The sequence below is a fragment of the Cetorhinus maximus genome, chromosome 14 (assembly GCF_964194155.1).
Source record: "Cetorhinus maximus chromosome 14, sCetMax3.hap1.1, whole genome shotgun sequence".
NCBI classification, from domain to species: domain Eukaryota; kingdom Metazoa; phylum Chordata; class Chondrichthyes; order Lamniformes; family Cetorhinidae; genus Cetorhinus; species Cetorhinus maximus.
The window spans coordinates 93,856,431-93,880,670 of NC_135892.1; the positions used below are offsets into that span (position 1 = coordinate 93,856,431).

Here is a 24,240-nt window from a genome sequence, read left to right on the forward strand (position 1 = left end):
ATGTGATTGGCTGCTTACCCGACTTGGTGACATCATTGTTACTGGACTCCTAGAGATTCCCTTGACTTGGCAGCAAATTCAAACAACCATTGCGCAAGGGGAAAATCCACAGCTTTGTGGGCAGCTTTCTTCAAGGTCAATGGTGACACCATTGCTTCACTGCTGATCACAAAATCCTCTACCTCTAGCACATTGCTGGTCACACTGTTAGACTACAACTCTCAAGATGTAAGTTAAACATTCCCTTTCTTTCCTCAGAACTCAAAACCATAGCAAAAGGGTTCTAAACAGTTAACTGTGAGCTCAATGTCTTTGAATAACCCATTTGGTGTAAATCAGGAAAAAATGGTGTTATTTGAAAGACAATATTCTCATTGGGTGAACTTATTTACTCTTCTTCAGATGTAGACTTTTACGTTGTACAGAGAATTACCATTCAGTTGGTACTTAAGCTATTTTACGGACACCTTGACCACCAGTAGCTTTTGCAGCCTGCATTAGCCTGTGTTCCACATCTTTGTTGAGTTTTAAAGTTAGCAGACCTTCTTCCACTATTTGAAAGGGCTGCTCAGAAACCAGCTTCTGGCTCCACTTCAGTCTCATGCTGCTGGCAATTTGGCCAGTCAGGGTGGAGAGCAGGGGTGACTAAGTCGGAAGACCTCCACATGGATTGGTTTATAGGCCTCGCCGAGGTGGCCAAATACAGTTGATTTGGCTGCCAAGTTCTGCTCCATAGACTTGTCCATGCTGAGATGGCCATAGAGAAGGAGCACATGGTGACCACTACTGCCCTCTGTGCAAGGTGGACACTGCAGAGATTGGAGCCCACAGTGGATAATAGCATTATGATTTAAGTTTTATAAGTTGCCTTTGATTTTGTGGTTAAATTCTTTACTAATTGTACCCCTGTAAAAATTGGGCACTTTAGTTTGTGGTCTGTGTCACTGGGGAATCCAAATCTCTCCTTAAGGGTTATTTTTAAATGGGATACACAAATTTCTGGTTGAAAATCAGATCCAATGGGAAAAAAACACCTATGCCCAGCACTCTGAAACAGATCAGCTCTTAGTTTGAGTTTCACTGCTACCCTCTATGCCTTTAAGTATTTCTGTTGTAAATGTTAATATTTAACTACTTTACCGTGTTAGCTGTCTTATTTTGACCATTAAGTTCAGTGAGAAATAAAAGGGCATCAGGTCAAATTTTCAAAATATTTTGAACTGGTCCCTCAATTTAATTTCCCTTTTATATTGATAGTTTCTTCTGACTACTTATTGTTGCTTGGATTTTTTTCATATACATTTCCATTTCTAATTGGAAGTTTATGTTCTCATTTTTGATTGACAGAACGCTACCTGTTCAATCTTGATTGATTGCTTGTTGGGGGTACACATTTACCCAATCACGGACAAGTGTGATTGTAGAAATTCCCATATGAGGACACGAGATGCCAGAAGTTCAAAGGCAGACGAGGCACATGTTTATATCAGTCAAATATGTGTTTGTGTTAAACTGAATTTCAATAGCACATTTGATATCCGATTTTAGAAATGTGTTCAGACTGACTGGACAGCTGGGAAGTTATTCTCCAACTGATAATTAACAGGTCGACCAATTGGTCGTCGATCACTCATAGATAACCGATTGGCATCACTTTACCAATTTGTAGGTTTTTAGCTAGTTTGTTGGGTGAATGCTCATGTAGAGTTTTCATCAAAAATGCTTCACGCTATTAAAGACATATAGAAATATATTGTGTTGCCGAAAAGTGAGCAGTTCCTATTTTTTTTTAATCGCTCCATTCCATTTCCCGGGTAAACTACAAATCTCGCATGGCAGCGAGAGTCAGCCCCACTCCCCTCCTCCCGTTATCAGTGACGTGAAAGTATATGACGCTTCTTAACGAAGAATGACACTAAGCCACCCCGAATTTAAACGAAGGGCTCCCAATTGAATGGCGCTAGGTTGGCGCTGCCTGCAGTCGGATTATAAATCCCTCAGCAGGTTAGCAGTAACTCACTTCCTGAATCCTTCCGGAGTTGATCTCCGGGGCGGTCGCGCAGTATGTCGGAGCTGCACAGCGGGCAGTGATGAATCCAGCTAATAGTACCGATGCACGGGAGGAAGTGCTCTTCAGCCCCGCTGCCTACAAAGTTCTGGCAGCCATCGTAGGCACTATAGGTGTCTTGGGCTTCGGCAACAATTTCCTGATGTTGGTGCTTTACTGCAAATTCAAGAGGCTCAAGACCCCCACTAACCTTCTCCTTGTCAACATCAGCATCAGTGACTTACTGCTGTCCGTCTTTGGACTTATCTTTACCTTTGTCTCCTGCTTAAAAGGACGATGGGTTTGGGGTTCCACGGCTTGTGCCTGGGACGGTTTCAGTAACAGTCTATTTGGTGAGTACAATGAGAAAGATGCAATCACCCCCCCCATCCCTGGCTGTTTAAAAGAGGTCTGTGACAACACAACACCCTCCCTCCACTCCCCTACACAAGCTCAGGGTTATTTTCACAAAAAGATGCGTGAGCAACAAAAAAAAATAAGTAGTTGATGGCGACATCTTCCCATCGGCTGAGAATGGTTGACGAACAGGTCTAAGGACGAAATGCTGGAAGGACTCTGCAGGTCAGGCAGCATCGGGGGAGATAGAAACTGAGTTCACGTTTCACGCGATGAGTTTTCATTCCATTTTAAACAGTCCACGGACGGTGTTGTGAATTGAGGACTGAGAAGGTTCATTCCTCGGTGGCTCGGATGGCGGCGAGTTTTAAGGGAGTGGGGTGTATTTGGGGTTGGTTAAATGTTCCAGTCGTTAGGTTACCCTGATCAGTGTTTCTGAATGGCTCCCAAGAGAGACGGGGCTGCACAATGCCTGGTGAGACCATGTTCGGTCTCTCTTCCATTTGATGTCAAGATTACACAAAAGCACAGAAGACCATTCGGCCCGTTAAAAATCCATGCTGGATTTTATTTTTGGACGTAATATAATTTTCATATTGCACATGTTCAGAACTGAAACGTCAAAATATGAGCAATTATTTGAAGTCTCTCCAGTAAAGAAAGACTTAATTCTACAAAAGGTAGAAGCTTTTAGTTCTGTGACTTAAAATGTTCCAGTAGGATGTGTTAGTGATCAATGTTTTGAGCTGTCTGAAAAAAGAGATCATGGCTACAGTCATTAATCCTCATCTTCCTGGCCTTCGATGGATGTTGCTGTTCTTCATCCTAGTCCATCATGAAGCCTCTGGAAAATGAGGGTTTGTGTTTATATATATATATATATATTTTTTTTAAGTGGAAAAACTCAGAAACCTCAGGGATTTACAGTGACATTTCTCTCCACTGACCTGTCCAAGTATGTGATAGCACTCCCAAGTGTCTGCCCAGCTTATTTCCGTGGGGTGGGGTATGGAGTTGTGCATTGATCTCATCAGACATTGTGTAGCCTGTGACTTTTGAGAGCCGTGCATCTTCCTTCAAATAGCTGTCATGTTTAATTGACTTCAAAGTGCAAGAAGTGTGCACCTTCCTTACCAGTGCAGCAACTTGTGTTTGGGATAGAATATTTCTTAGTGGGAATTGCACACATTTCCACACAAATGAAATAAGTTATTTTAGATCATACAATTTCTGCTAGTTTGTGAATGAATGCGATACATTCAGTCATATTTGCGTGCATGTGGGAGAAGGGGTGTGGGTGGTGCAGCTATTGGTGGTGGTGGTGGTTGCTGACTATATAGATTGGTGCATGCTGAAACAGGGATTTAGCTACCTCCTTACTGGATCAAAGGTTAGAAAACCATCTGACTCTTATGCGTGCCTGAATTTTCGAGCAAGGACCAGGCCAAATACAATAAGTTGAGAGGAAAATAAGACTGGCAAAGTGAGAATATGAGGACCGAATGATGGTTAATATAAAGGGAACCGAAAAAATATTTTACTGGCACATAATAGACCCTGCCCCTTCTTTTACTACTTGAGGACAAAGGTGACTATATGCTTGGGGTCGCAAGGCTAGAAAATTGAATGAGTATCTTGCATTGGTGTTTACTGAGGAAAAGGATGCTGACATATCAGTGGAAGGGAAGATGGTAGAGATAACAGTTGGGTTTAAAATTGATAGGCAGGATGTCCTGGAAAGGCTGGCTATGCTGGAGAGTGGGGATATCATCTGGACCAGATGGCTTGTACTCCAAATTGCTAGGGGAATATGGGGTGGGGGGCTTGCCAGTAGCTGAACTGGACTAACCATTTAAATACTGTTGCTACAAGAGCAGGTCAGAGGCTAGGAATTCTGCAGTGAGTAACTCACTTCCTGACTCCCCAAAGCCTGTCCACCATCTACAAGGCACAAATCAGGAGTGTGATGGAATACTGTCCACTTGCCTGGATGAGTGCAGCTCCCAACAACATTCAAGGTCGACAACATCCAGGACAAAGCAGCCCCCTTAATTGGCACCCCATCCACAAACATTCACTCCCTCCACTGATGCACAGTGGCAGCAGTGTGTACCATCTACAAAATGTATTGTAGAAACGCACCAAGGCTCCTTAGACAGCACCTTCCAAACTCATGACTGCTACCATCTGGAAGGAAAAAGGCAGCAGATGCATGGGAACACCACCACTGCAAGTTCCCCTCCAAGTCACTCACCATCCTGACTTGGAACCATATCATCATTCCTTCACTGCTGGGTCAAAACCCTGGAACTCCATCCCTCGAACTCCATCCCCAACAGCACTATGGGTGTACCTACACCACATGGACTGCAGCATTTCAAGAAGGCAACTCACTACCACCGCCTCAAGGGCAATTGGGAATGGTCAATAAATGCTGGCCTGGCCAGTGACGCCTGCATCCCACAAATGAATTTAAAACAAAACCTGCCAATCTTCCCTTGCTGTTGGGGAGATGCCAGAGGATTGGAGAGTGGCAAATGTGACACCCTTGTTTGAGAGAGGGCAGTCTGAGTAAAATACAAGCCAGTCAATTAAACATCATTGGTGGGTAAGGTTTTGAGAAATAATTAACATGCACTTGGACGGGTTTGACTTGGAGCCAGCATGGATTTGTAAAAGGCAGTGTGTTTGACTTTTTTATGGGTAAAGGGAATGCTGTGTATGTGGATTTAAAAACCGCATTTGGAAAAAGTACACCACAAGGCTGGGTAACAATTGAGGCTTATGGGATGATCATTGTCAATTTGGATTGGCTTAAGGACAGAGAAGTGAGTTGTGGTAAATGGTTCTTTGTCAGACTGGAGGATGGTAGACAGAGGTGTTGCCATCGGGCCACTTTTTTGATTATATAAAATGACTTGGATATTGGAATACAGGAGAGAACTTTCAATTTGTCCATACCACCAAAGCTGGTGGTAGTGGCAGACATTGAGGATGATACCAATCCACAACAAGATGTACAGTGACAATGTTTCTGCCCATTGTAGATGGAACTTAATAGAGGTGTTAGTTGATGCATTTTGGCAGAAGAGATAGTGGATGATACATGCTGCTGCTACTGTGCGCCAGTGTTGGAGGGAGTAAATGGCACCACATCTACAAACAATCAAGCAGGCTACTTTGTTCTGGACAGTGTCAAGCTTCTTGAGTTGCACTGCAGTTGAGTTGAGCTGCATTGTCCAGGCAAGTGGGGAGCACATCACACTCCTGACTTGTGCCTTGTAGATGGACAGGCTTTGGGGAGTTGAGAGGTGTTACTCATCACACAATCCTAGCCTCTGACCTGCTCTTGTAGCCACAGTATTTATATGGCTGGTCCAGTTCAGTTTCTGGTCAATGGTAACCCCCAGGATGTTGTTAGTGGGGGATTCCGTGATGGTAATGCCATTGAACATCAAGGGTTGATGGTTGGATTCTCTCTTGTTGGAGATGGTCATAGCCTGACACTTGTGGCAAATAACATTCACGCCACACTTGTCAGCCCAAGCCTGGACATTGTCCAGGTCTTGCTGCATTTGGACATGGACTGCTTCAGTATCTGAGGAATCGCGACTGGTGCTGAACATTGTGCGAAAATCCCCACTTCTGACCTTTATGATGGAAAATGTATGCTTGATGCATGTAAAATGTTCCAGTTGCTAGAATATTCAGCCTATGAGAAACCAGGCTGTGTCCTCACTCGCTTCTGCAAGGGTTATATTCTGCCGGGCATCTTCATTGACTGATCAACTGCAGCAGAACTTCATCCATATGCACCCTATTACAGGATAGCCATACCATGCAATCAGATTTGGTTGCCCCAGCAACATTTTGCCAGGGATCCTTATTTCTGTAAAGACATTTTATTTGCACTAAGGACATTAACATTAACTTCTCAGCTCCAGGTGGAACAAATGGTGTTACTGAGATTTGAGAGGAAAATTCAAGGCAGATGAATAAATGGCTTTGGAGGAACTGAGGGTATTTTGAAAGGATCTATGATTGGGAGAGAAAATAAATCTGGGGTAGGACAGGCCAAGTGCATTAGGAGATTTGCAATTGAGAAATGAGGTTCCACAGAGGAATGGGGACAAACTAACTTGACAAAGCAATGCTGATGGAAGAAGTGCAGGTTGTTGTACAAGTCAGATGTGGAATTCTGATTCAGTCATAATGTGTGCAGGGTGGATGCTATCTAGGAGGCAATATTAAAGACTGGGAGATAAAACCAAATCTGGTTTTGACGGACGGGTGTGGAGCAGACAATGTTATCAATTAAAGTGGAAATGGAAAGGGAGGTTAGCTCTATCAATAGTGAATAGAGCTTGGGAGTGGCGGAGTGGGAGGGATAGCTGGAATTTTAAAAAATCAATTGACTAAAGCGCATTTAAAATGATTAACAGCTCATCAGGTCAGTGACAAGTAAATGTGATTAAAGGCAGACATCGAGTTTTCAGCTCATATAGTCAAGGGAGGCATAGCTTCACTGGAATTATGCCTCTCCTCTAGGGCTCAATACTTGTCTCACCAATGGACCCATACTACAGCCAGGAGAGCAGGTTCCCGCTGCAGCCTACAAAAAGGGTAAGAATGGTGTTTTAAATGCCTCCCCTTCACCATTGACCACAAGATCCAGGCCACTTGTTGTTCCAACTCCTCCAATGTGTTTAACATAGAGTTAAATGTCCACGGGGAAATCCCCTCCTCTTGTCCAAAATTGTTCTGGATATGGGATGGTGGTGTATGGAAGTTGGGCTCCTAGTCTTTGAGGGTGGGAAGAAAGAAAGTTGAGCAACAAAATATGTTGGTGTCTTGTGAAGGATTTTTTTTTGGGGGGTTGGGGGGGGGTTAAAATATGTTCCTCAGAGGACTTTAATTAAAAAAGGAAGTCCTCTTTGGATGAGCAATTCCTGACTTGCACTTGCCTGAAAGGTTAGGGGGAGCTGGTGCATCGTTTTCTTTTTGATGTAAATTTACAATGATTTTGGGAGAAATGCATTTGCAAGGCTGGGTTCCTGTTGGGAAAAACTTGGTATATTTTATAGAAATGTTCTGCACGGACTGTGGAACATTTTCACATCATGGGATGCTTAAATTGTAATCCACAATATACATATTTAGTTGTTAAAAGAAACACACACATGTTTCACTGGGGTAAAATTAACCCCCAAAAGCTAAAACTTGGAAATGAAGGCTACCAGTAAAACCTGTCTGAACTGGTCTTTTTTTTAACCTTCAAATGGAATGCCAGTATTACTGATGTTTCAAATCCCAATTTAAAAAAAAAAGAAAATCAGTAATACAGGCATTCCATTTGAAGGTAAATAAAGACCAGAATTTTCAAACCCCACTTTAAAAATAAATAAGTGTTGAACTGATTTTTCCTCCTGGGTCATCAAGTCAAAATAATACAGATGCTGAAAATCTGAAATATAAACAGAACACAAGAAATAGGAGCGGGAGTAGACCATCTGGCCCATCGAGCCTGCTCCGCCATTTAATATCATGGCTGATCTTGGGCTTCAAATCCATTTTCCCACCTGCTCCCCATATCCTTTAATTCCCTGAGACACCAAAAATCTGTCGATCCAAGCCTTTAAATGTATTCAGTGGCACCTCCGCTACTGTTCTGGGGTAGTGAATTCCAAAGATTCACAATCCTTTTGAGTAAAGTAATTTTTCTTCATCTCCGTTCTAAATGATCTGCCCTTTATCCTGAGACTGTGCCTCCAGGTTTTGGATTCCCTGACCAACAGAAGCAATCTCTTTGTCCACCTTATCAAGTCCCTTCAGAATTTTATATAAAAGCAAAAGGCTGCGGATGCTGGAAATCTGAAACAAAAACAAACTGCTGGAAAAACTCAGGTTTAGCAGCATCGAAGAAGAGTCATAAGGACTTGAAACGTTAACTCTGTTTATTTTCTCCACAGATGCTGCTAGAACTGCTTGAGTTTTTCCAGCATGTTCTGCTTTCCCTGCATAATTTTGTTGATTTTCAATGAGATCACTTTTCTCATTCGTCTAAACTCCAGAGAATATAGGCCCAATTTACTCAGCCTCTCATCCTAGGACAACCTTCTTATCCCAGGGACCAATTTAGTGTACCTTCGCCACACTGCCTCCAATGTAAGTATATCCTTTCCTAAATGTGGAGACCGAAACTGCACACAGTGTTCCAGATATGGTCTCACCAAAACCCTGTACTACTACTTGCTAAAGAAGTAGCAAGACTTCTTTATTCCTGTACTCCAATCCCCTTGCAATAAAGGTCACATGTTATTTGCCACCTTAATTGTTTACTGCACCTCCACGTTTAACTTTCTGCTTTCCCTGTACGTGTGCACCAAAGTCTCTTTGACCATTAAAAAAGAAAATTCTGAATACATTCAGCAAGTCGAGCAGCATCTGTGGAGAGTGAAACAATTTTTGAGGTTGATGCTCTGCCAGAATTGGGAAGGTTACAAATGTAATGGGTTTCAAGCAAATGCAGAGAGAAAGGAAGTAAGGCAAAGGAGGGTTTATGGAAGGCAGGAGTAATTAAATTACAAAAAGGGATGATGGTGCAAGGCAAAAGGGTCATTGGTCAAGAATAAAAGATTAACTTGGAGGTGCTGAAAATGGCAACAGTGGAACCATTCACAGTATCTACTTTTTTTTTAAAAAAAACCAATGGGGGCAGTGTTTATGGTCAGAAAATACCAAATTCAATCCTTCCAGACTCAGATTTGATGACATTTCAGTATTATTGAACTATCAGCACCTAAAGAGCAAGTTACAATTATGTTCTTGGGCGTAACTTTATCATGAACAAAAAATTGAAAAATAACGAGGACCTTTTTTAAAGCAATTGACCTAAAGATTTAAAATAAAAGTGGCAATGATGGATCCATCATTTCCTTTTCGTCTTTTTTTTTCAGTTCCTGGAGGACTTTCCCGATATTTGGGTTCTGGAAGGTTTACCCCTGAAGTGCTAAGCCATCCTCCTGTAGATTTTGATGAACTTATGAACATTTTGGTTCCAATATACTTTGGAGTAGCTTTAAAAGAACGCTGTCAATTTTTAAATCTATAAATTTGTTTTGCTGAAACGTTTATATAATACGGTATAAGTTTTTACGTACCTATGACTCGAGGCATACTGTAAAACCACCTTGCCAAGCTATAGAAATCCTGTTTTGATTTGCTTTTTCTGTATTGTGCCATGTGGTAGGATGCTGCCTTAACAAATGGTCATATCATAGTGACTCTTTGTCTTGACAGAAATTTTTTGTAATGATGCATTTCTTTGTTTTATAAATAGTGGGGGGAACCCAGAACAAAGTATGGAGACTGAGAAGGGAACTTGACTAATGTGCCCTCTACTGGTGGGCTGCATTATAACCTAATTCCTTTATATATTGGATTCAGAACCAATAATTTCCTCAGCTGTTCTCCCTCCAATGTTGTAACTTGGGACAGAAGTAACCCCCTTTTTTACCCGTGGCATTGTGAAAAGGAACAGCTACAAAGGTCCTAACTATTGCCTTTTTAATTGACACTGACTGCGGGGACGGTGGTGGAGAGGTTTTCTTCTCTGCCTGAGCTGGCCTTGCGATTATAATGTGAAGTCACCTTATGTAATTATCTCCCAAGCACACATCATTTTCTCTGGATGTTATCTATGTGACTCTGCCAGTATTTTTTGCCCATTCCTAGTTCATGTCTTGAGAAGGTAGCAGGCCACAGTTGTGAGCTGCCCGGCCTTGTACTGATTAGTGCTCCCACAGTGATATGAGGGGTTTGGACCCAGTAACTTTCAAAGAAACCGGATATAAAATTCCAAAACTTAGTCACCAATTTTCAAGATGTACTGATGTTTATAGATTATGCCAAGCGAAAAGCCTCATCTTAAGGTAGCAATTTTTCTGCCAAAGGGCCTATCTTTATTTTCTTAGCCCCCACCACCAGTAAAAAGAAATACTAAACTTGTTTTCTGGAAATTGTAATCTCCCACTGAAGGCTTGGAGAAAATTAGGATTATATGGGGAAGAGTCAGCTTTGCATTACTGTGTAGGGAGGGGTAGGATTGACCATTCCCTCTCCTGGATGTATTTTTTAAAGTGAAAATTTAGTTGGGGACCAAAACCCTTGAGGTGAAGATTAAAAAGGTCTGAAAACCAGAAACTAATAAGTAGTAATTGGTTGATGTCAGCTCTTTCAAGGTTTGTAGATAATCTACAGAGGACAAGAGTAATTTACTGTGTCCATATGTCATTTAACTTCACAGGAATTTCGTCAATAATGTCACTGACAGCCCTAGCATATGAGCGCTACCTCCGGGTTGTGAATGCAACAGCGATTGGCTTTTCCTGGGTTTGGCGTGCTATGACGTATATATGGCTTTACTCACTGGCCTGGACTGGAGCACCATTAGTTGGCTGGAACAAATACTCTCTGGAGCTGCATAGATTGGGCTGCTCGGTGAACTGGGACCCCAGAAACCCCAGTGATACCTCGTTTGTCCTCCTTTTATACTTGGGCTGCCTGATTGTCCCTGTAGGTGTCATGGTCTACTGCTATGGAAATATTTTATGCACTTTAAGGATGGTAAGTAAAACCAGTTATTCCTATCTTCAAAGTGTGAATTTATATGTAAGGGAATAGTCGAAGTAAACTCTGCAGAATGATAAGGCACACTTTCAACCAGCTGCCTTAGTGTTGGTCAATCACTGAGGGGGATTTCAAAAGAATCTAATGCCCACTTCAGGCATGGGGAAAGGTTGCCTTCCTTGTCCTTTCCCAGTATGGTGGGCAATATGCTTCCAGACACACATGTGCACCTGCTTCCTGCCTCCTGTTTTGGGACTTGCAAGGCCTCTTCATGCCCAAATGCAGCTCTGATTCTAGGTAATTAGATTATGATAATCACGATGGCAATGACATCTGACCATCTATCGCATCTTCCATAGCCCTCAAATTTCTTCCCTCCACTTTCATTCATTTGTCTTGTGACGAATGATGTTTTGCTTCCATGACCTCCCTAAAGACCATTCCAGGTATTGATCTATAGTCTGTGGGCAAGTGCTTCCTGGTATTAATCCTGAACTATTGGGTTATGCCTACATGCTTCAGCTAGAAGTAGAGCTCATGATTTAGTCTTTTCTATCTCACTTAATATCTTGTATACCTCAATTAGGTGCAGTCTCAATCATCAACGTTAAAGGTGAGAGTCCAAATTTATTCCACCCATTCCTCATAACTGTCAATGAGCCTCAAGGCCTCTTTCCACACTACTTTTAGGACTTGCATGTTTCTCATCCAGGTAATTTTCATAAATAATAAAAAGGAAGCAGTTTGTGGTTTTATGTTCCCTATTGGCAACTCTGTTGGAAGTACTGAACCCAGGAAGTCAAATCTCCACAGGGTGAGTTAGGGTCAGGTGAGGTTATAATTTTAAACCTAACACCAAGCCGTGCACTTCCAGGTTTAATGGAGATGGGACGGGTAGCCAGCCAGCCTGCTCCCAGAAGATGGGTTGCCAATTTAAATATTATAATAGGGATGGGAGTGTCTCATTTAACCTGTATTACATATTTAACCCTGGCCAGCTGGGTTTCCCAGGCCTTGGGAAATCTGACAGTTTTGTGAGCTGGGGGTAGCACTGGTGAAAATGTAAGTGCCCTTACAGCACTGCTAATGGGCCAGGTTGAGCAGGAATGTATCCAGTGCCATCTGCCCACACACCCCTTTCCCCAAATTTGCCTCCTTCCCTGGGATCTCATGACCTTCTTTACACCCCCCCCCCCCCCCCCACCGGGTTACAACCAAGTTCCCACAAGCAGCTGCAGGCTCCTTACCTACTGCTCTGGCCTGCTTCAGCATGCTCCTTGCCCAGCTGGAACTTGAGTCTGTCAATCAGACTCACTTATTCCTCCCACTTTGCAAATAAGTCATGTGTTGTGGAGTCAAGTCCACAATGTGTCAACCAAAACATCCTAGTTACCAAGTCGTACTAACATCTGGGGGCTTGTGTCAAAATTGGGACAGCTATCTCTCAGACTAGGCAAACAACAGCCTGACATAGCCATACTCTCAGAATCAAATCATACCTGGCAGATAATGTCCCAGATGCTGCCATCCCCGTGTATGCCCTATCCCACCAGTAGAACCCGCCAGAGGTGGTATAGTCAGGAGGAAAGTGTTCTGGGAGTCCACGACATTGACTCTGAACTCCTTGAAGTCTCATTGCATCAAGTCAAACATGGGCAAGGAAACCTACTGCTGATTACCATGTACTACCCCTCCCCAAGGTGGGAGACTTCAGTGTCCATCACCAAGAGTGGCTCGGTAGCACCACTACAGACTGAGCTGGCCTAGTCCTAAAGGGCATAACTGCTAGCCTGAGTCTACAGCAGGTGCTGAGGGAAACAACAAGAGGGAAAAACATACTTGATCTCAATCCTCATTTCCACCAAGCCAGGGGATCAACCCTGGTTGAATGAAGAGTGCAGGAGGACGTGCCAGGAGCAGCACCAGGCATACCTAAAAATGATGTCTCAACTGGACAAGTTACAACACAGGACTACTTGTGTACCAAACAGCATAAGCAGCAAACGTTAGACAGAGCCAAGTGATTCCACAACCAAAGGATCAGATCTAAGCTCTGCAGTCCTGTCCGATCCAGTCATGAATGAGATTGGACAGTTAACTGCTCACTGGAAGAGGAGGTTTCACAAATATCCCCATCCTCAATGACGGTGGAGCCCAGCATGTCAGTGCAAAAATAAGGCTCAAGCATTTGCAACTATATTTTGCAAGAAGTTCAGAGTGGATGATCCACCACAGCCCCTAACATCACCAATGCCAGCCTTCAGCCAATTCAAATTACTCCATGATATCAAGAAATGACTGAAGGCACTGGATACTGCAAAGGCTATGGGCCTTGACACTCTTCCATTCCAGCAATAGTACTGAAGACTTGTGCTCCAGAACTTGCCACGTCGCTAGCTAAGGTGTTCCAGTACAGCTACAACACTGGCACCTAGCCGGCTATGTGGAAAATTGCCCAGGTATGTCCTATACACAAAACAGGACAAATCCAATTTGGCCAATTACCACCCTATTAGTCTATTCTCGATCATCAGTAAAGTAATGGAAGGGGTCATCAACAGTGCTAAGCAAGTGCCACTTGACAGCAATAACCTGATCAGTGATGCTTAATTTGTTTTCTGCCAGGGCCACTCCGCCCCTGACCTCATTACAGCCTTGGTTCAAACATGGACAAAAGAGCTGAACTTGAGGTGAGTGACTGCTCTTGATCTCAAGGCAGCATTTGACTGAGTGTAGCATCAAGGAACCCAAGCAAAACTGGAGTCAATGGGGAATCCGGGCAAAAACTCTCCGCTGGTTGGAGTCATACCTAGCACAAAGGAAAATGGTTGTGGTTATTGGTCAGTCATCTCAGTTCCAGGACATCACTGCACAAGGGGTGTCCTAGGTCTAACCATTTTCAGATGCTTCACCTTCCATCCATCATCAGGTCAGAAGTTGGAATGTTCACTATTTACAACTGCTCAGGCACTGAGGCAGTCCCTGTCCAAATGCAGCAAGACCTGGACAATATCCATGCTTGGGCTGACGAGTAACATTCACGCCACAAGTGCCAGTTACTGACCATCTCCAACAAGACAGAATCTAATCATCACTACTTGATGTTCAATGGCATTGCTATCACTCAATTTCCCCCACTGTCAACATCCTGGGGGTTACCATTGACAGAAACTGAACTGGACCAGCCATATAAATACTGTGGCTACAAAAGCAGGTCGGAGGTTAGGAATCCTGGGGCGAGTAACTCTCCTCCTGACTCCCCAAAGCATGTTTACCATCTACAAGGCTCAAGTCAGGAGTGTGATGGAATACACCCCACTTGCCTGGATGAGTGCAGTTCTAACAACACTCAAGAAGCTCAACAGCATTCAGGACAAAGCATCCCACTTGATTGACATCCCATCAACAAACATTTATTCCCTCCATCACTGATGCACAGTAGCAGCAGTGGGTGCCATCGACAAGATACACTGCAGGAATTCACCAAGGCTGCTTAGACAGTACATTTCAAATCCATGACCACTACCATCTAAAAGGACAAGGGCAGCAGACAGATGGGGAAAACCACCTGGAAGTTCCCCTCCAAGCCGCTCACCGTCCTGATTTGGAAATTGTCATTGCTCCTTCACTGCTGCTGGGTCAAAATCCTGGAACTCCCTCCCTAACGGCATTGTGAATGTACCTACACCACATGGACTGCAGTGGTACAAGAAGTCAGCCCACCACCACAAGGGCAATTAAGGGTGGGTAATAAATGCTGGCCTAGCCAGTGACATCCACGTCCCATAAATGAATTTAGAAAAAAAAACACCACTGCCCATATTGTTATACTCACTGACCATGCAAAAACATTCATAATGTATATGAGCTTGGCAGCATTATCATAAGTGTAACAAACCCAATGTTTGTTTACCCTTCTGAAATCCCTTTTTTTCCAGGGGATTATCTAGAATTATAGGCTATACACCAGATCTATTAATTGAATGTCCATTACGTACTTAATTTAAAAATTAATATACGGTTTTCCTCGAGATGAATACTATTGTACTGTATTTCTTCAGTGCCTGATCCACACCTGTGATGGCTGAGTTGATATTTATATTTCCGTATGTAAGATTGAGTCAAATCGGCAGAGTAATCCTTGAGTCGCTGCTGATTTTTGATGGGACAACTATTGTGGAGGCCTCCTGTAATTGGTCTCTATATCCCAGGAATAAAGAGGGGGAAAGATCAGCCTGTCTCCCTGTCCCATTCAATCAGTTGTTCTAAGCCCCGTGTTTGAATTGTTTGCTGACGTTTACATGCTGTCCTTCATGAGACCTGACGAATGGCAGGAATTCAGGCTGGAGCATGTGGAACAATATCATCCTTTAAGTCAGAACCTTCTGGATAAGTGGGGTAAAAAATCAAAAATTGTTTTTTATACCTGATTAGTCTACAGATGGGATATGGTAGGCCTGGGCTAATAATCCAGAGGCATAAATTCAAATCCCATCACAGTAGTGGGGTAAATAAAATTCTGTTAATATATCCGCGATTTTTAGAATAAACTAGCATTGGTGATGGTGACCATGACCACTGGATTGTCCTTGGGGGAAAAACCCATCTGATTAATTTAATATCCTTTTAAAGGAAGGAAATCTGCCCTTTCTCAGTCTGACCTATATGTCACTCCAGACTCCTGATTTGTGGTTGACTCTTAACAGTGCCCTCTGAAATGGCCTACGAAGCCACTCGGTTCAATAAGAGGTGGGCAGCACTGGCATTTATTGCCCAATGACATATTTTTAAAAAATGTACCTTGATGTGGGATAGGGCTCAAGTGGAAACAAAAAATGGCAAACTTGCAAGGTTAGTCCATTCCAAGGTATAACTGCTATGACACTTCTTGTCTTTGCAGCTTCGAAACATTCAAGGTCTTCAGTCAGTCCGACTTGCAAAGATATTAACTTATGAGAAGAATATGGCAAAGATGTGTTTCTTCATGATCTCCATCTTCTTAGTTTGTTGGGTGCCGTATGCAGTGGTATCCATCATGCTGGTTTATGGTTACACTGACATTACTCCCACTGTAACCATTATTGTTTCACTGCTTGCCAAGTCGAGCACAGCATATAATCATGTCATTTATATCTTCATGAGCAGAAAGGTATGTTGGAGCATTTCTTATAAATAACACTAACTTAAATATTTTGCATTCCCATGATAACTCCGCTGTTTGAGGCAGTGACTAACTACCATTCAGATTATGAAGATTCCAGCTCTTGATCCCTGGTCTTTGCTGTGTTAATGATCTCAGCTAGAGTGGCAAAAGGAATGCTCCAGTGGGCCTTAGCACTCCTAGTTACAAAATAGGGAAATTAATCAGGGTTGCCTGCTCCTGATCCATTGTCACCCAATGGGTACGCGTTGTAAGAATAGGACCCTTTCTCATGTGCATTTACCCCGTAATCTTTTCAAAGGCAGACCCAAACACTTTTTTTAGTGAGACCACTAGGCTAGATGCAAATCATTAAGCTGCTTTATTTCATAGCAAGTGAGCATAAACTAATGGACGTAATCAAATCTTGATATGATTCGGCTAACTATAGAACTTTCCTTGAACAATGACAGTAGTAAAATTAGTATTTGAAGGCTTGATTAATTTTATAGTCTACGTCCTGACTCTGATCAATTCTGGGCTTCAAGAATAAATTTCTCTCGCTCCCCTTACCTTTCTTTGCTGATGGGTAAACTAAACCTGTGTTCCTTTGCCCTTCTCTTTTCTCCCAGTTAGTGGGAGAACTCTGCCTACTGCTCATCGTAAGACTAGCTACCTCTTCCTCCTCTTGGGCTGCAGGTTCAAGTGTTTTGGGGTGAGACAAATGGCTTTCATCGTCCTATCCTTCTGAAATTGATTTTCATCATGGCACTCCACAAACTGGAATCAGTTCTGATTGGGGGTGGAAAAAAGTTCATGTGAGGATAGCATTGGGCACATCTCTTGTGCTGCCACAATAAAACTGCCTATTGACCCAGCCTGTCTAGGCACACTTCACTGTCATGGGTGACTGAGGGAAAACCAGCATGAGTCAGCAGTTTCTGTAGGCGAGGTAAATTGGAAAACTAATGTTGTCGTCCTCTTTACTGAAGGAATTGACTCATTGTTGGGATATGTTTCTTGAAACACAGGTCTCCTCCAAGTGGCCGTTATTCATGTGTAAAGTTTAAAGGAGGGTGATGCAATGCCTGATCCTTTCCTCAACTAATGTCTGTATATTTGCATTCCCAACAGAGGTTTCTGGAAAATAATCAGTAGCAGGAATACAGTCTGTTTTTTTCCACCCACTCACCATCGGACTAACTTATTCCTTATAAGCACCTTCCCGATGTGTGGGGCTGTCACTCACTGGGCAAACTCATTAAGTCATAAGGAGTATTGGAAAAGCTAAGATTTCAGTCTTCACAAAAAAGAACATGAAAATAAGTAATATAGTTAATGACAATTTAATTTTTTTTGTGACTCTTTTACAGTATCGATGGTGTCTAATGCAACTACTTTGCTCTCGTCTAATGAGAATTAAGTGGATAATAAAAGATCATGCTGTTCGAGTCCGAAGTGACAAGCCAGGAAAGCCTATCGTCTTATCTGAAAAGGTTGTGGATCGCCCTAAAAAGAGAGTGACTTTTAGTTCATCTTCAATAATGTTTATCATAACCAGCGATGAAACTCAGGATATTGATGGCAGCACTGAACTTAATGCCACAAACCTAAACATCATCCAAGTGAGACCATTAAAATCAGAAAGAGCATAAAAGAGAAAATAAAAATGAATACAGTTGCATTTTTCAGGGGGATCATTTCTCATTGTAAGCAGAATGTGTCCTTTTAAATAAGACTCTCTATCACTCCAGCTTCTGTAGCATCTTGCAGCTAAATCTTGAGGAATAGCAGTGATAAATTATATGCTCTTTAAAAGTCAGGTGTCATTTTTCTTCATTTTAATATTTTCTGTAATATACAGTGCCAAACTTTTTCAAATTGAGATGTTAAATGTGATGTGTACTCAAGGTCTCAACGCAGTTCCCCAAGTTTCAATACTTTGTTTGAAGAGGGGAGTTTGAAGAAACCATCGGCATTTGGTGGTATTACCTTGTGAAACAATAGGAAAATTTGCATTCTGAGCAATAAAATTCCTCTAATGTACTGATAATTCTTATTTACTATTTCAGAATACTCAACATTTCTTCTTCCTTATCAGCCAGGAATTTTATAAAATCTGCTCCTGCTCCACCATTATTTCAGTGGACATGTAGCTGTTTTTATACCATGCTTCTGACAAAGTTACAGCAGTTCAATGGCAGCAGGCCTGGTTGTCCCTGAGCTTAAATGTTCCTCCCCCTGAGCAGTTTATACAGTGTATAAAAATGAAACAAAAGGGTGTCTCACCATCAGCCTCTTAAAATTCTCCCTATAACTCAGACTTCAGCTAATGATGGTCTCTGTGCATGGCTGTAAACTCAATTGTTTCTCAATTACAAAAGCAAAGTGAAGGCCTATAGTGCCTGTGCTATCAAGGAAACAAAGAGAAAGTAAAACAAGAACTCCATAATTTGGATGATGGCAATTTTGACTTCTAAACCTGAAGACGAGGATTAAAAGACTGAGGCTCAGGTTTTGTGGTCAATGGCAAAGCAAGAGGGTGAGTGCCACTGTTCTTGAAGTAAGCTTTGCTGAGATACAACGATCTCACTGAGGGGAATTTAATTGCTATAGCTATGCAGTGTTACCACAACCGATTGCAGCATTTTCTACTGGGGTCTCCCAGCATGAAACAAGTGATGTCAGCAGACCCTCGGAGCAGCCGACCGCATTAAAGGATTTTCACAGACACCCAAACAGGGAAACAAAGCTGTAAAATAAAATCCCTTCAATTTTTATAGTACAGAGCAAATTAAAGATTTCCACATATACATTGGGTAAAAGTAGAAGCTGAGATGTATAAAACTTTTGTTAAATTTTTCAATATTTTTAAGGGATTTATTAGAATTTTTAACAGCACTTCGTAAATATAAAATTACTTTTTCAGGGTTCTGTTATTTGTCAAATTTTATTAATCACGTCATGGTTTTAAGAACCCAGTTACAGCTGATTGAACGAGATATAACTTTTATGGGATTTCTAACAGCGATGTGAGAACAGGAAAGTTGAAGTTCGGTGATTGCTGGCTGTGTTTGGTTGGGACAGCTTGAGTACAGAGTCATGGACTGCAAACTTCGGGATTTCCATGCTAATTTTCCCATGCCTGACATCCTGATGTTGCAATGAAAGTGATTGCTGGAGGTTTGCTGTCAACCCCTTCCTGGGATTCTCTCTCCCTGGGCCATTTCACGCAGGGCTATAAAAAACGGGTATTGCTTCTCTACTTCCAATTCAACTGACCTCGACACAGGGTCCTTAGGAACCCACGGCGCTCGACAGTTCTTACCAGGCCTAAGTTGGAAGGTCAGATGAGAATAGAGCGGCTATATTTTAAGGTAAGAAAGGAGGAGTGGCATGGCAATCAGGCTCTGATTGCCATTCCACGGAAGTTCAGGGCCGTTATCTCCACATTACTGGCAGACATCATTAGTGCAGCATTTTCCAACATTGGAGCACAGCTTTATCAACAGTTCACAGATAACTATAACCAGTGAGACTTGAGCAGAACTGTTGCATTGCATAGAACATCTATTGTACTCTGCAACAATGTACCATAAAACTTTCGGCATAATTTCAAGTATTTAATGACTAGTTGCTTAACTATTTAGTTAGTGCTTAACTACTGTGTAAACTAAATTTGGTGCACTTTGGAACAAGAAAAAACCTTCCTACTCAGTGCACTGAAATAACAAACTATAGCATAGGTTTAAGCTTACTGGTCACTATCTTTCCCAGACTCTGGATGGAATTTTCCCAACCTATTGAAGGTGGGTTCTTGTGTGTTTGGGGTGGAAAAGTTCCAGCCAGAAATTGACATTGGGTCCAGAACTATCATCAATTGTTGTAAACACCCATTTGGTTTACTAATGTCCTTTAGGGAAGGAAATCTACCATCCTTACCTGGTCTGCCCTATATGTGACTCCAGACACACAGCAATGTGATTGACTCTTAACTGCACTTTAAAATGTTCATAAGGCTCATGTTCATAGCAAGGCTACTCAATTCACACAGGCAGCTCACCACCACCTTCAAGGGCTACTAGGAGTCGGCAAACAGTGCCAGTGATGACCAGATCCCATGAACCAATTTTTAAAAAAGTGAGAGACTGCTGATCAAAGCACTTCTTCTCTTGGAACATGCTTATATGGCATGACAGTTGAGTGCTGACTTATTGGAAGGCACTTCACTCTTACCGCACCCTGTGCAGCTACAACACTGGCATCTACCTGGCTATGTGGAAAATTACCCAGTATGCCCTGTACACAAAAAACAGGTCAAATCCAACCCAGCCACTTATGCCCCATCAGTCTACTCTCAATCATCAGTAAAGTGATGGAAGGGGGTCATCAACAGTGCTATCAAGCGGTACTTGCTTAACAATAACCTGCTCACAGATGCTCAGTTTGGGTTCCGCTATGGTCACTCAGCTCCTGACCTCATGACAGCCTTGGTTCAAGCATAGACAAAAGAGCTGAACTCGTGAGGTGAGAGTGACTGCCCTTGATATCAAAGCAGTACTTGACTGAGTGTGTTATCAAGGAGCCCTAGCAAAACTGGTGTCAATGGGAATCAAGGGCAAGCATCTCTTCTGGTTGGAGTCATACCTAGCACAAAGGAAGATGGTTATGGTTGTTGGAGGTTAATCATCTCAGTTCCAGGACACAACACTGCACGAGTGTCCTAGGCCCAACCATCTTCCATCATAAAGTCAGAAGTGGGCATGTTTGCTGATGATCACACAATGTTCTACACCAATCATGACTCCTCAGCTACTGAAGCAGTCCATGTCCAAATGCAGCAAGACCTGGACAATACCTAGACTTGGGCTGTCAAGTGGCAAGTAATATTCGTACCACACAAGTGTCAAGCAATAACCATCTCCAACAAAAGAGAATCCAACCATCTCCCCATGACATTCAATGGCAAAACCATCACTGAATCTCCCACTATCAATATCCTGGGGGTTTTCATCGACCAGAAACTCAACTGGACTAGCCATATAAATACTGTGGCTACCAGAGCAGTTCAGAGGCTAGGAATCCTGCGGCAAGTAATTCACCAGACTCCCCAAAGCCTGCCCAACATCTATAATGTCATCCTACAAATCAGGAGTGTGATGGAATACTCTTCTATTGCCTGGATGAGTGCAGCTCCAACAACCCTCAAGAAGCTCGACACCATCCACAACAAAGCAGCCTGCTTGATTGGCACCCCAGCTACAAACATTCACTTCCTCCACCACTGATGCGCAGTGGCGGCAGTGTGTACCATCTACAAGATACACTGCAGGAACTCACCAAGACTCCAAACCCATGCCTGCTACCATCTAGATGGACAAGGGCAGCAGGTACAAGGGAACACCACCACCTGGAAATTGCCCCAAACCCACACAGAAATATATCATCGTTCCTTCATGTCGCTGGGTCAAAATCTTGGAACTCCCTCTCTAACAGTACTGTGGGTGTACCTACATCACATGGATTGCAGCAGTTCAAGAAGGCAGTTTACCGCCACCTTCTCAAGAGCAATTAGGATAGGCAATAAATGGTGGCCTAGCCAGCAAAGCCCACATCCCATGAACAAATTTTAAAAATCTCACGTTCAACTGCCCTTCCCTACCACCAGCTTTCATCAAGGTTCACTTTGCATTTCTGCTGAGGGTCAGCAGCAGAGTCCACATCTATGTCAACAGCTTCAGCAGCAGCAGATGCAATACCAGTAGGGCCAGCTGCCTTCTCCTCAGCCACATGCCCCTGCACAGGGCTGACACAATGGACACCAAGATCCAGCTGGAAGGAGGTGAGACCCTGTGGGCAGATGATCAGCTCTCTTGACATGTCTGACAACCAGTGCTTTGGTAGACTCACATTCTCATGGCGGGTCACTGTTGACATCTCCAGCCTCCTGGAACATGACCTCTTTTCCCAGTGGAACAGATGGGAATGCGTTGCCAATGACAAGGTGCCTATCACTGGTGCCTATCACTACCCACACCCCCCTCCCGCGCAACCCCACCTCCACCAGCTCTCTACTCTCGTCAAGCTGTGTCCTACCTTCTGCAATGAGAGAAGGCAGAGAGTTGTGAGTGGTCATACTGGCTTGTGTGCAGAGGAGGGAAGGACACCGCTTGTGGAAGGTGATTGTGAGGTATGATTGAAATAGGGCAGTAGACTAAGGGTGAGTTGTGGCTGCTCAGATAGGGATGTGAGGAGCCTGTAGGGAGAGGAATGAGTAAAGCTGCAAAGTATGTTGACCTGGTGTGCAGGAGAATGCTGGCTAAGTCAGAGTGTGGGGCTTGGCATCTGAAAGTGTTACACCACTTACCAGTCATGCCCTCCTGATGAACTATATCCTCTTAGTGCACTCTCTCCAGGTTAGAGACAGCACACTCCTGCTTCTGACTTTCTCAATCACTTTCATCCATGCTTGCTTGATTGGAGAGGTTTTCCTTTTCCTCTGGTCCTTGGGAGAGCTTACCTCAATGCAGCCCCTTGGATCCTGCAGCAGGACCTCAAGGTAAGTGCAAGACCCAGGGAGCAGCCTTCTAAGATCTCCTCTCCATTCGTGTGGTTGCTGCAGCCTGAAAAATCCAAGGGCTGCTGGGCTTTTTGGATACATGCCATGGCCCTTCTAATTAGAAACCATTCCCTTGACAGAATGCAAACATACATGCATATCAATTAGGAGCAGGAGTAGACTATTCGGCCCCTTAAGCGTGCTCTGCCATTTGATAAGATCATGGTTGATCTGATTGTGGCCTCAACTCTACTTCCCTGTCTATCCACTATAACCTTTGACTATTTTAGCCCTAGTTGACTGGAAGCCCTGAAGTGGAATGCCATTTGGCTTGCTCTGGTAAAAAGCAACTTCCTGGCACTCTTTTCCGAGAGTTGGGTGCCAGACCTGAAAATGGTCTCCCTGTTGCAGCAGGGACTAAGGGGGGCAAAATTCTATCCCTGGTGTTTATTTCTAGCCCTCTTTATCTTCAGTGAAATCGGTGCCTTTTTTTGGTATTTTGTTTTCTTAAAATGCATTTTTTTGTCTTTAACACGTTTCTCCAATATGCTGATATATGCCAGGAAGAAGCATGAGCAATGACTTAAGTAGCGTATGGAAGTCCATAACAAAAATGTCTCCTGCAGTCACTATTATGGAGTGTTATATTCTATGGATATGAGAGTTGGATTCTGACGAAAGAGGAGAACAGCTTTTGAAATGCGGGTATGGTGGAGGATGCTCAGAGTCAGCTGGATGGATAGAAAGTCAAATGACGGGGTTAGATCAAGAATAGAAGTTCAGGAATCAAAAGGGTTGCAAAGTACACTTCAAGAGAATAAGACAACCAAGTAAGGACATTGGGAACAAAGACCTTACAGCCTGGTCCTGACAACAATTGAAGGAGAAATTGAGGGTAAATCAGAAGAGGAAGAATTAAAATCAGATGCGTGGATAACATCAAGACGTGGGCTGAGGGAGGCTTGAAGCCAGAGAAGAAGCAAAACAATTCCAATAGTCCCATGAAGGCTACGGTGACAACCAGCGAATTAACCTATATGTCATATAGAGAAACAAAGTTAATGTTTCATGTCAATGACCTTTCATCAGAACTGCTTTCTGAACTGGAACCAGCAACCAAATCTCGGAAACGTGTGCCTGGCAGTTGCTCTCGACCAGAGCAAGCCAAATGGCATTCTGCCTCAGTGCTTCTGGTCAATTAGGGTTCAAATAGTCAAAGGTTGTTGGAGGGTAGACAGGAAAGTACAGTTGAGGCCACAATCAGATCAGCCACTTTCTGGAATTGGAACCAGTTCTGATGAAAGGTCATTGACCTGAAACGTTAACACTGTTTCTCCGCACAGATGCTGCCTTACCTGCTGAGTTTTCTCAGCACTTTTTGTTTTAATTGCATATTTCCAGCATTTGCTTTTGAGCCTATATGTCATGCTTGTGATTGCAGACGTTTGCGTTACTGCAAATAAATGGCCTAATTCCAAAAAAAAATGTAGACGTGAGCTCTTCCAAAGA

At 43.0% G+C, this 24,240-nt stretch overlaps 2 protein-coding genes across 2 annotated transcripts in view; one reads left to right on the forward strand and one right to left on the reverse strand.

Moving 5' to 3' along the window:
* kmo (kynurenine 3-monooxygenase) overlaps nucleotides 1-24,240 on the reverse strand; it is a 369,659-nt gene that overhangs the window by 265,260 nt on the left and 80,159 nt on the right. The window lies entirely within an intron of this gene.
* On the forward strand, nucleotides 1,896-18,218 carry opn3 (opsin 3). Its single transcript, XM_078557254.1, has 4 exons — nucleotides 1,896-2,400; nucleotides 10,710-11,029; nucleotides 15,933-16,181; nucleotides 17,546-18,218. Exons 1-4 carry the CDS (start codon nucleotides 2,091-2,093, stop codon nucleotides 17,825-17,827), a joined length of 1,161 nt encoding a protein of 386 aa, XP_078413380.1. The 5' UTR covers nucleotides 1,896-2,090; the 3' UTR covers nucleotides 17,828-18,218.

Excerpts from the sequence above, each read along its gene's own strand:
- opn3 (XM_078557254.1), top strand. The coding sequence starts at position 2,091 with ATGAATCCAGCTAATAGTACCGATGCACGGGAGGAAGTGCTCTTCAGC. Across the intron at positions 2,401-10,709 it reads TTTCAGTAACAGTCTATTTG|GAATTTCGTCAATAATGTCA; the intron begins GTGAGTACAATG and ends TTAACTTCACAG. Across the intron at positions 16,182-17,545 it reads ATATCTTCATGAGCAGAAAG|TATCGATGGTGTCTAATGCA; the intron begins GTATGTTGGAGC and ends ACTCTTTTACAG.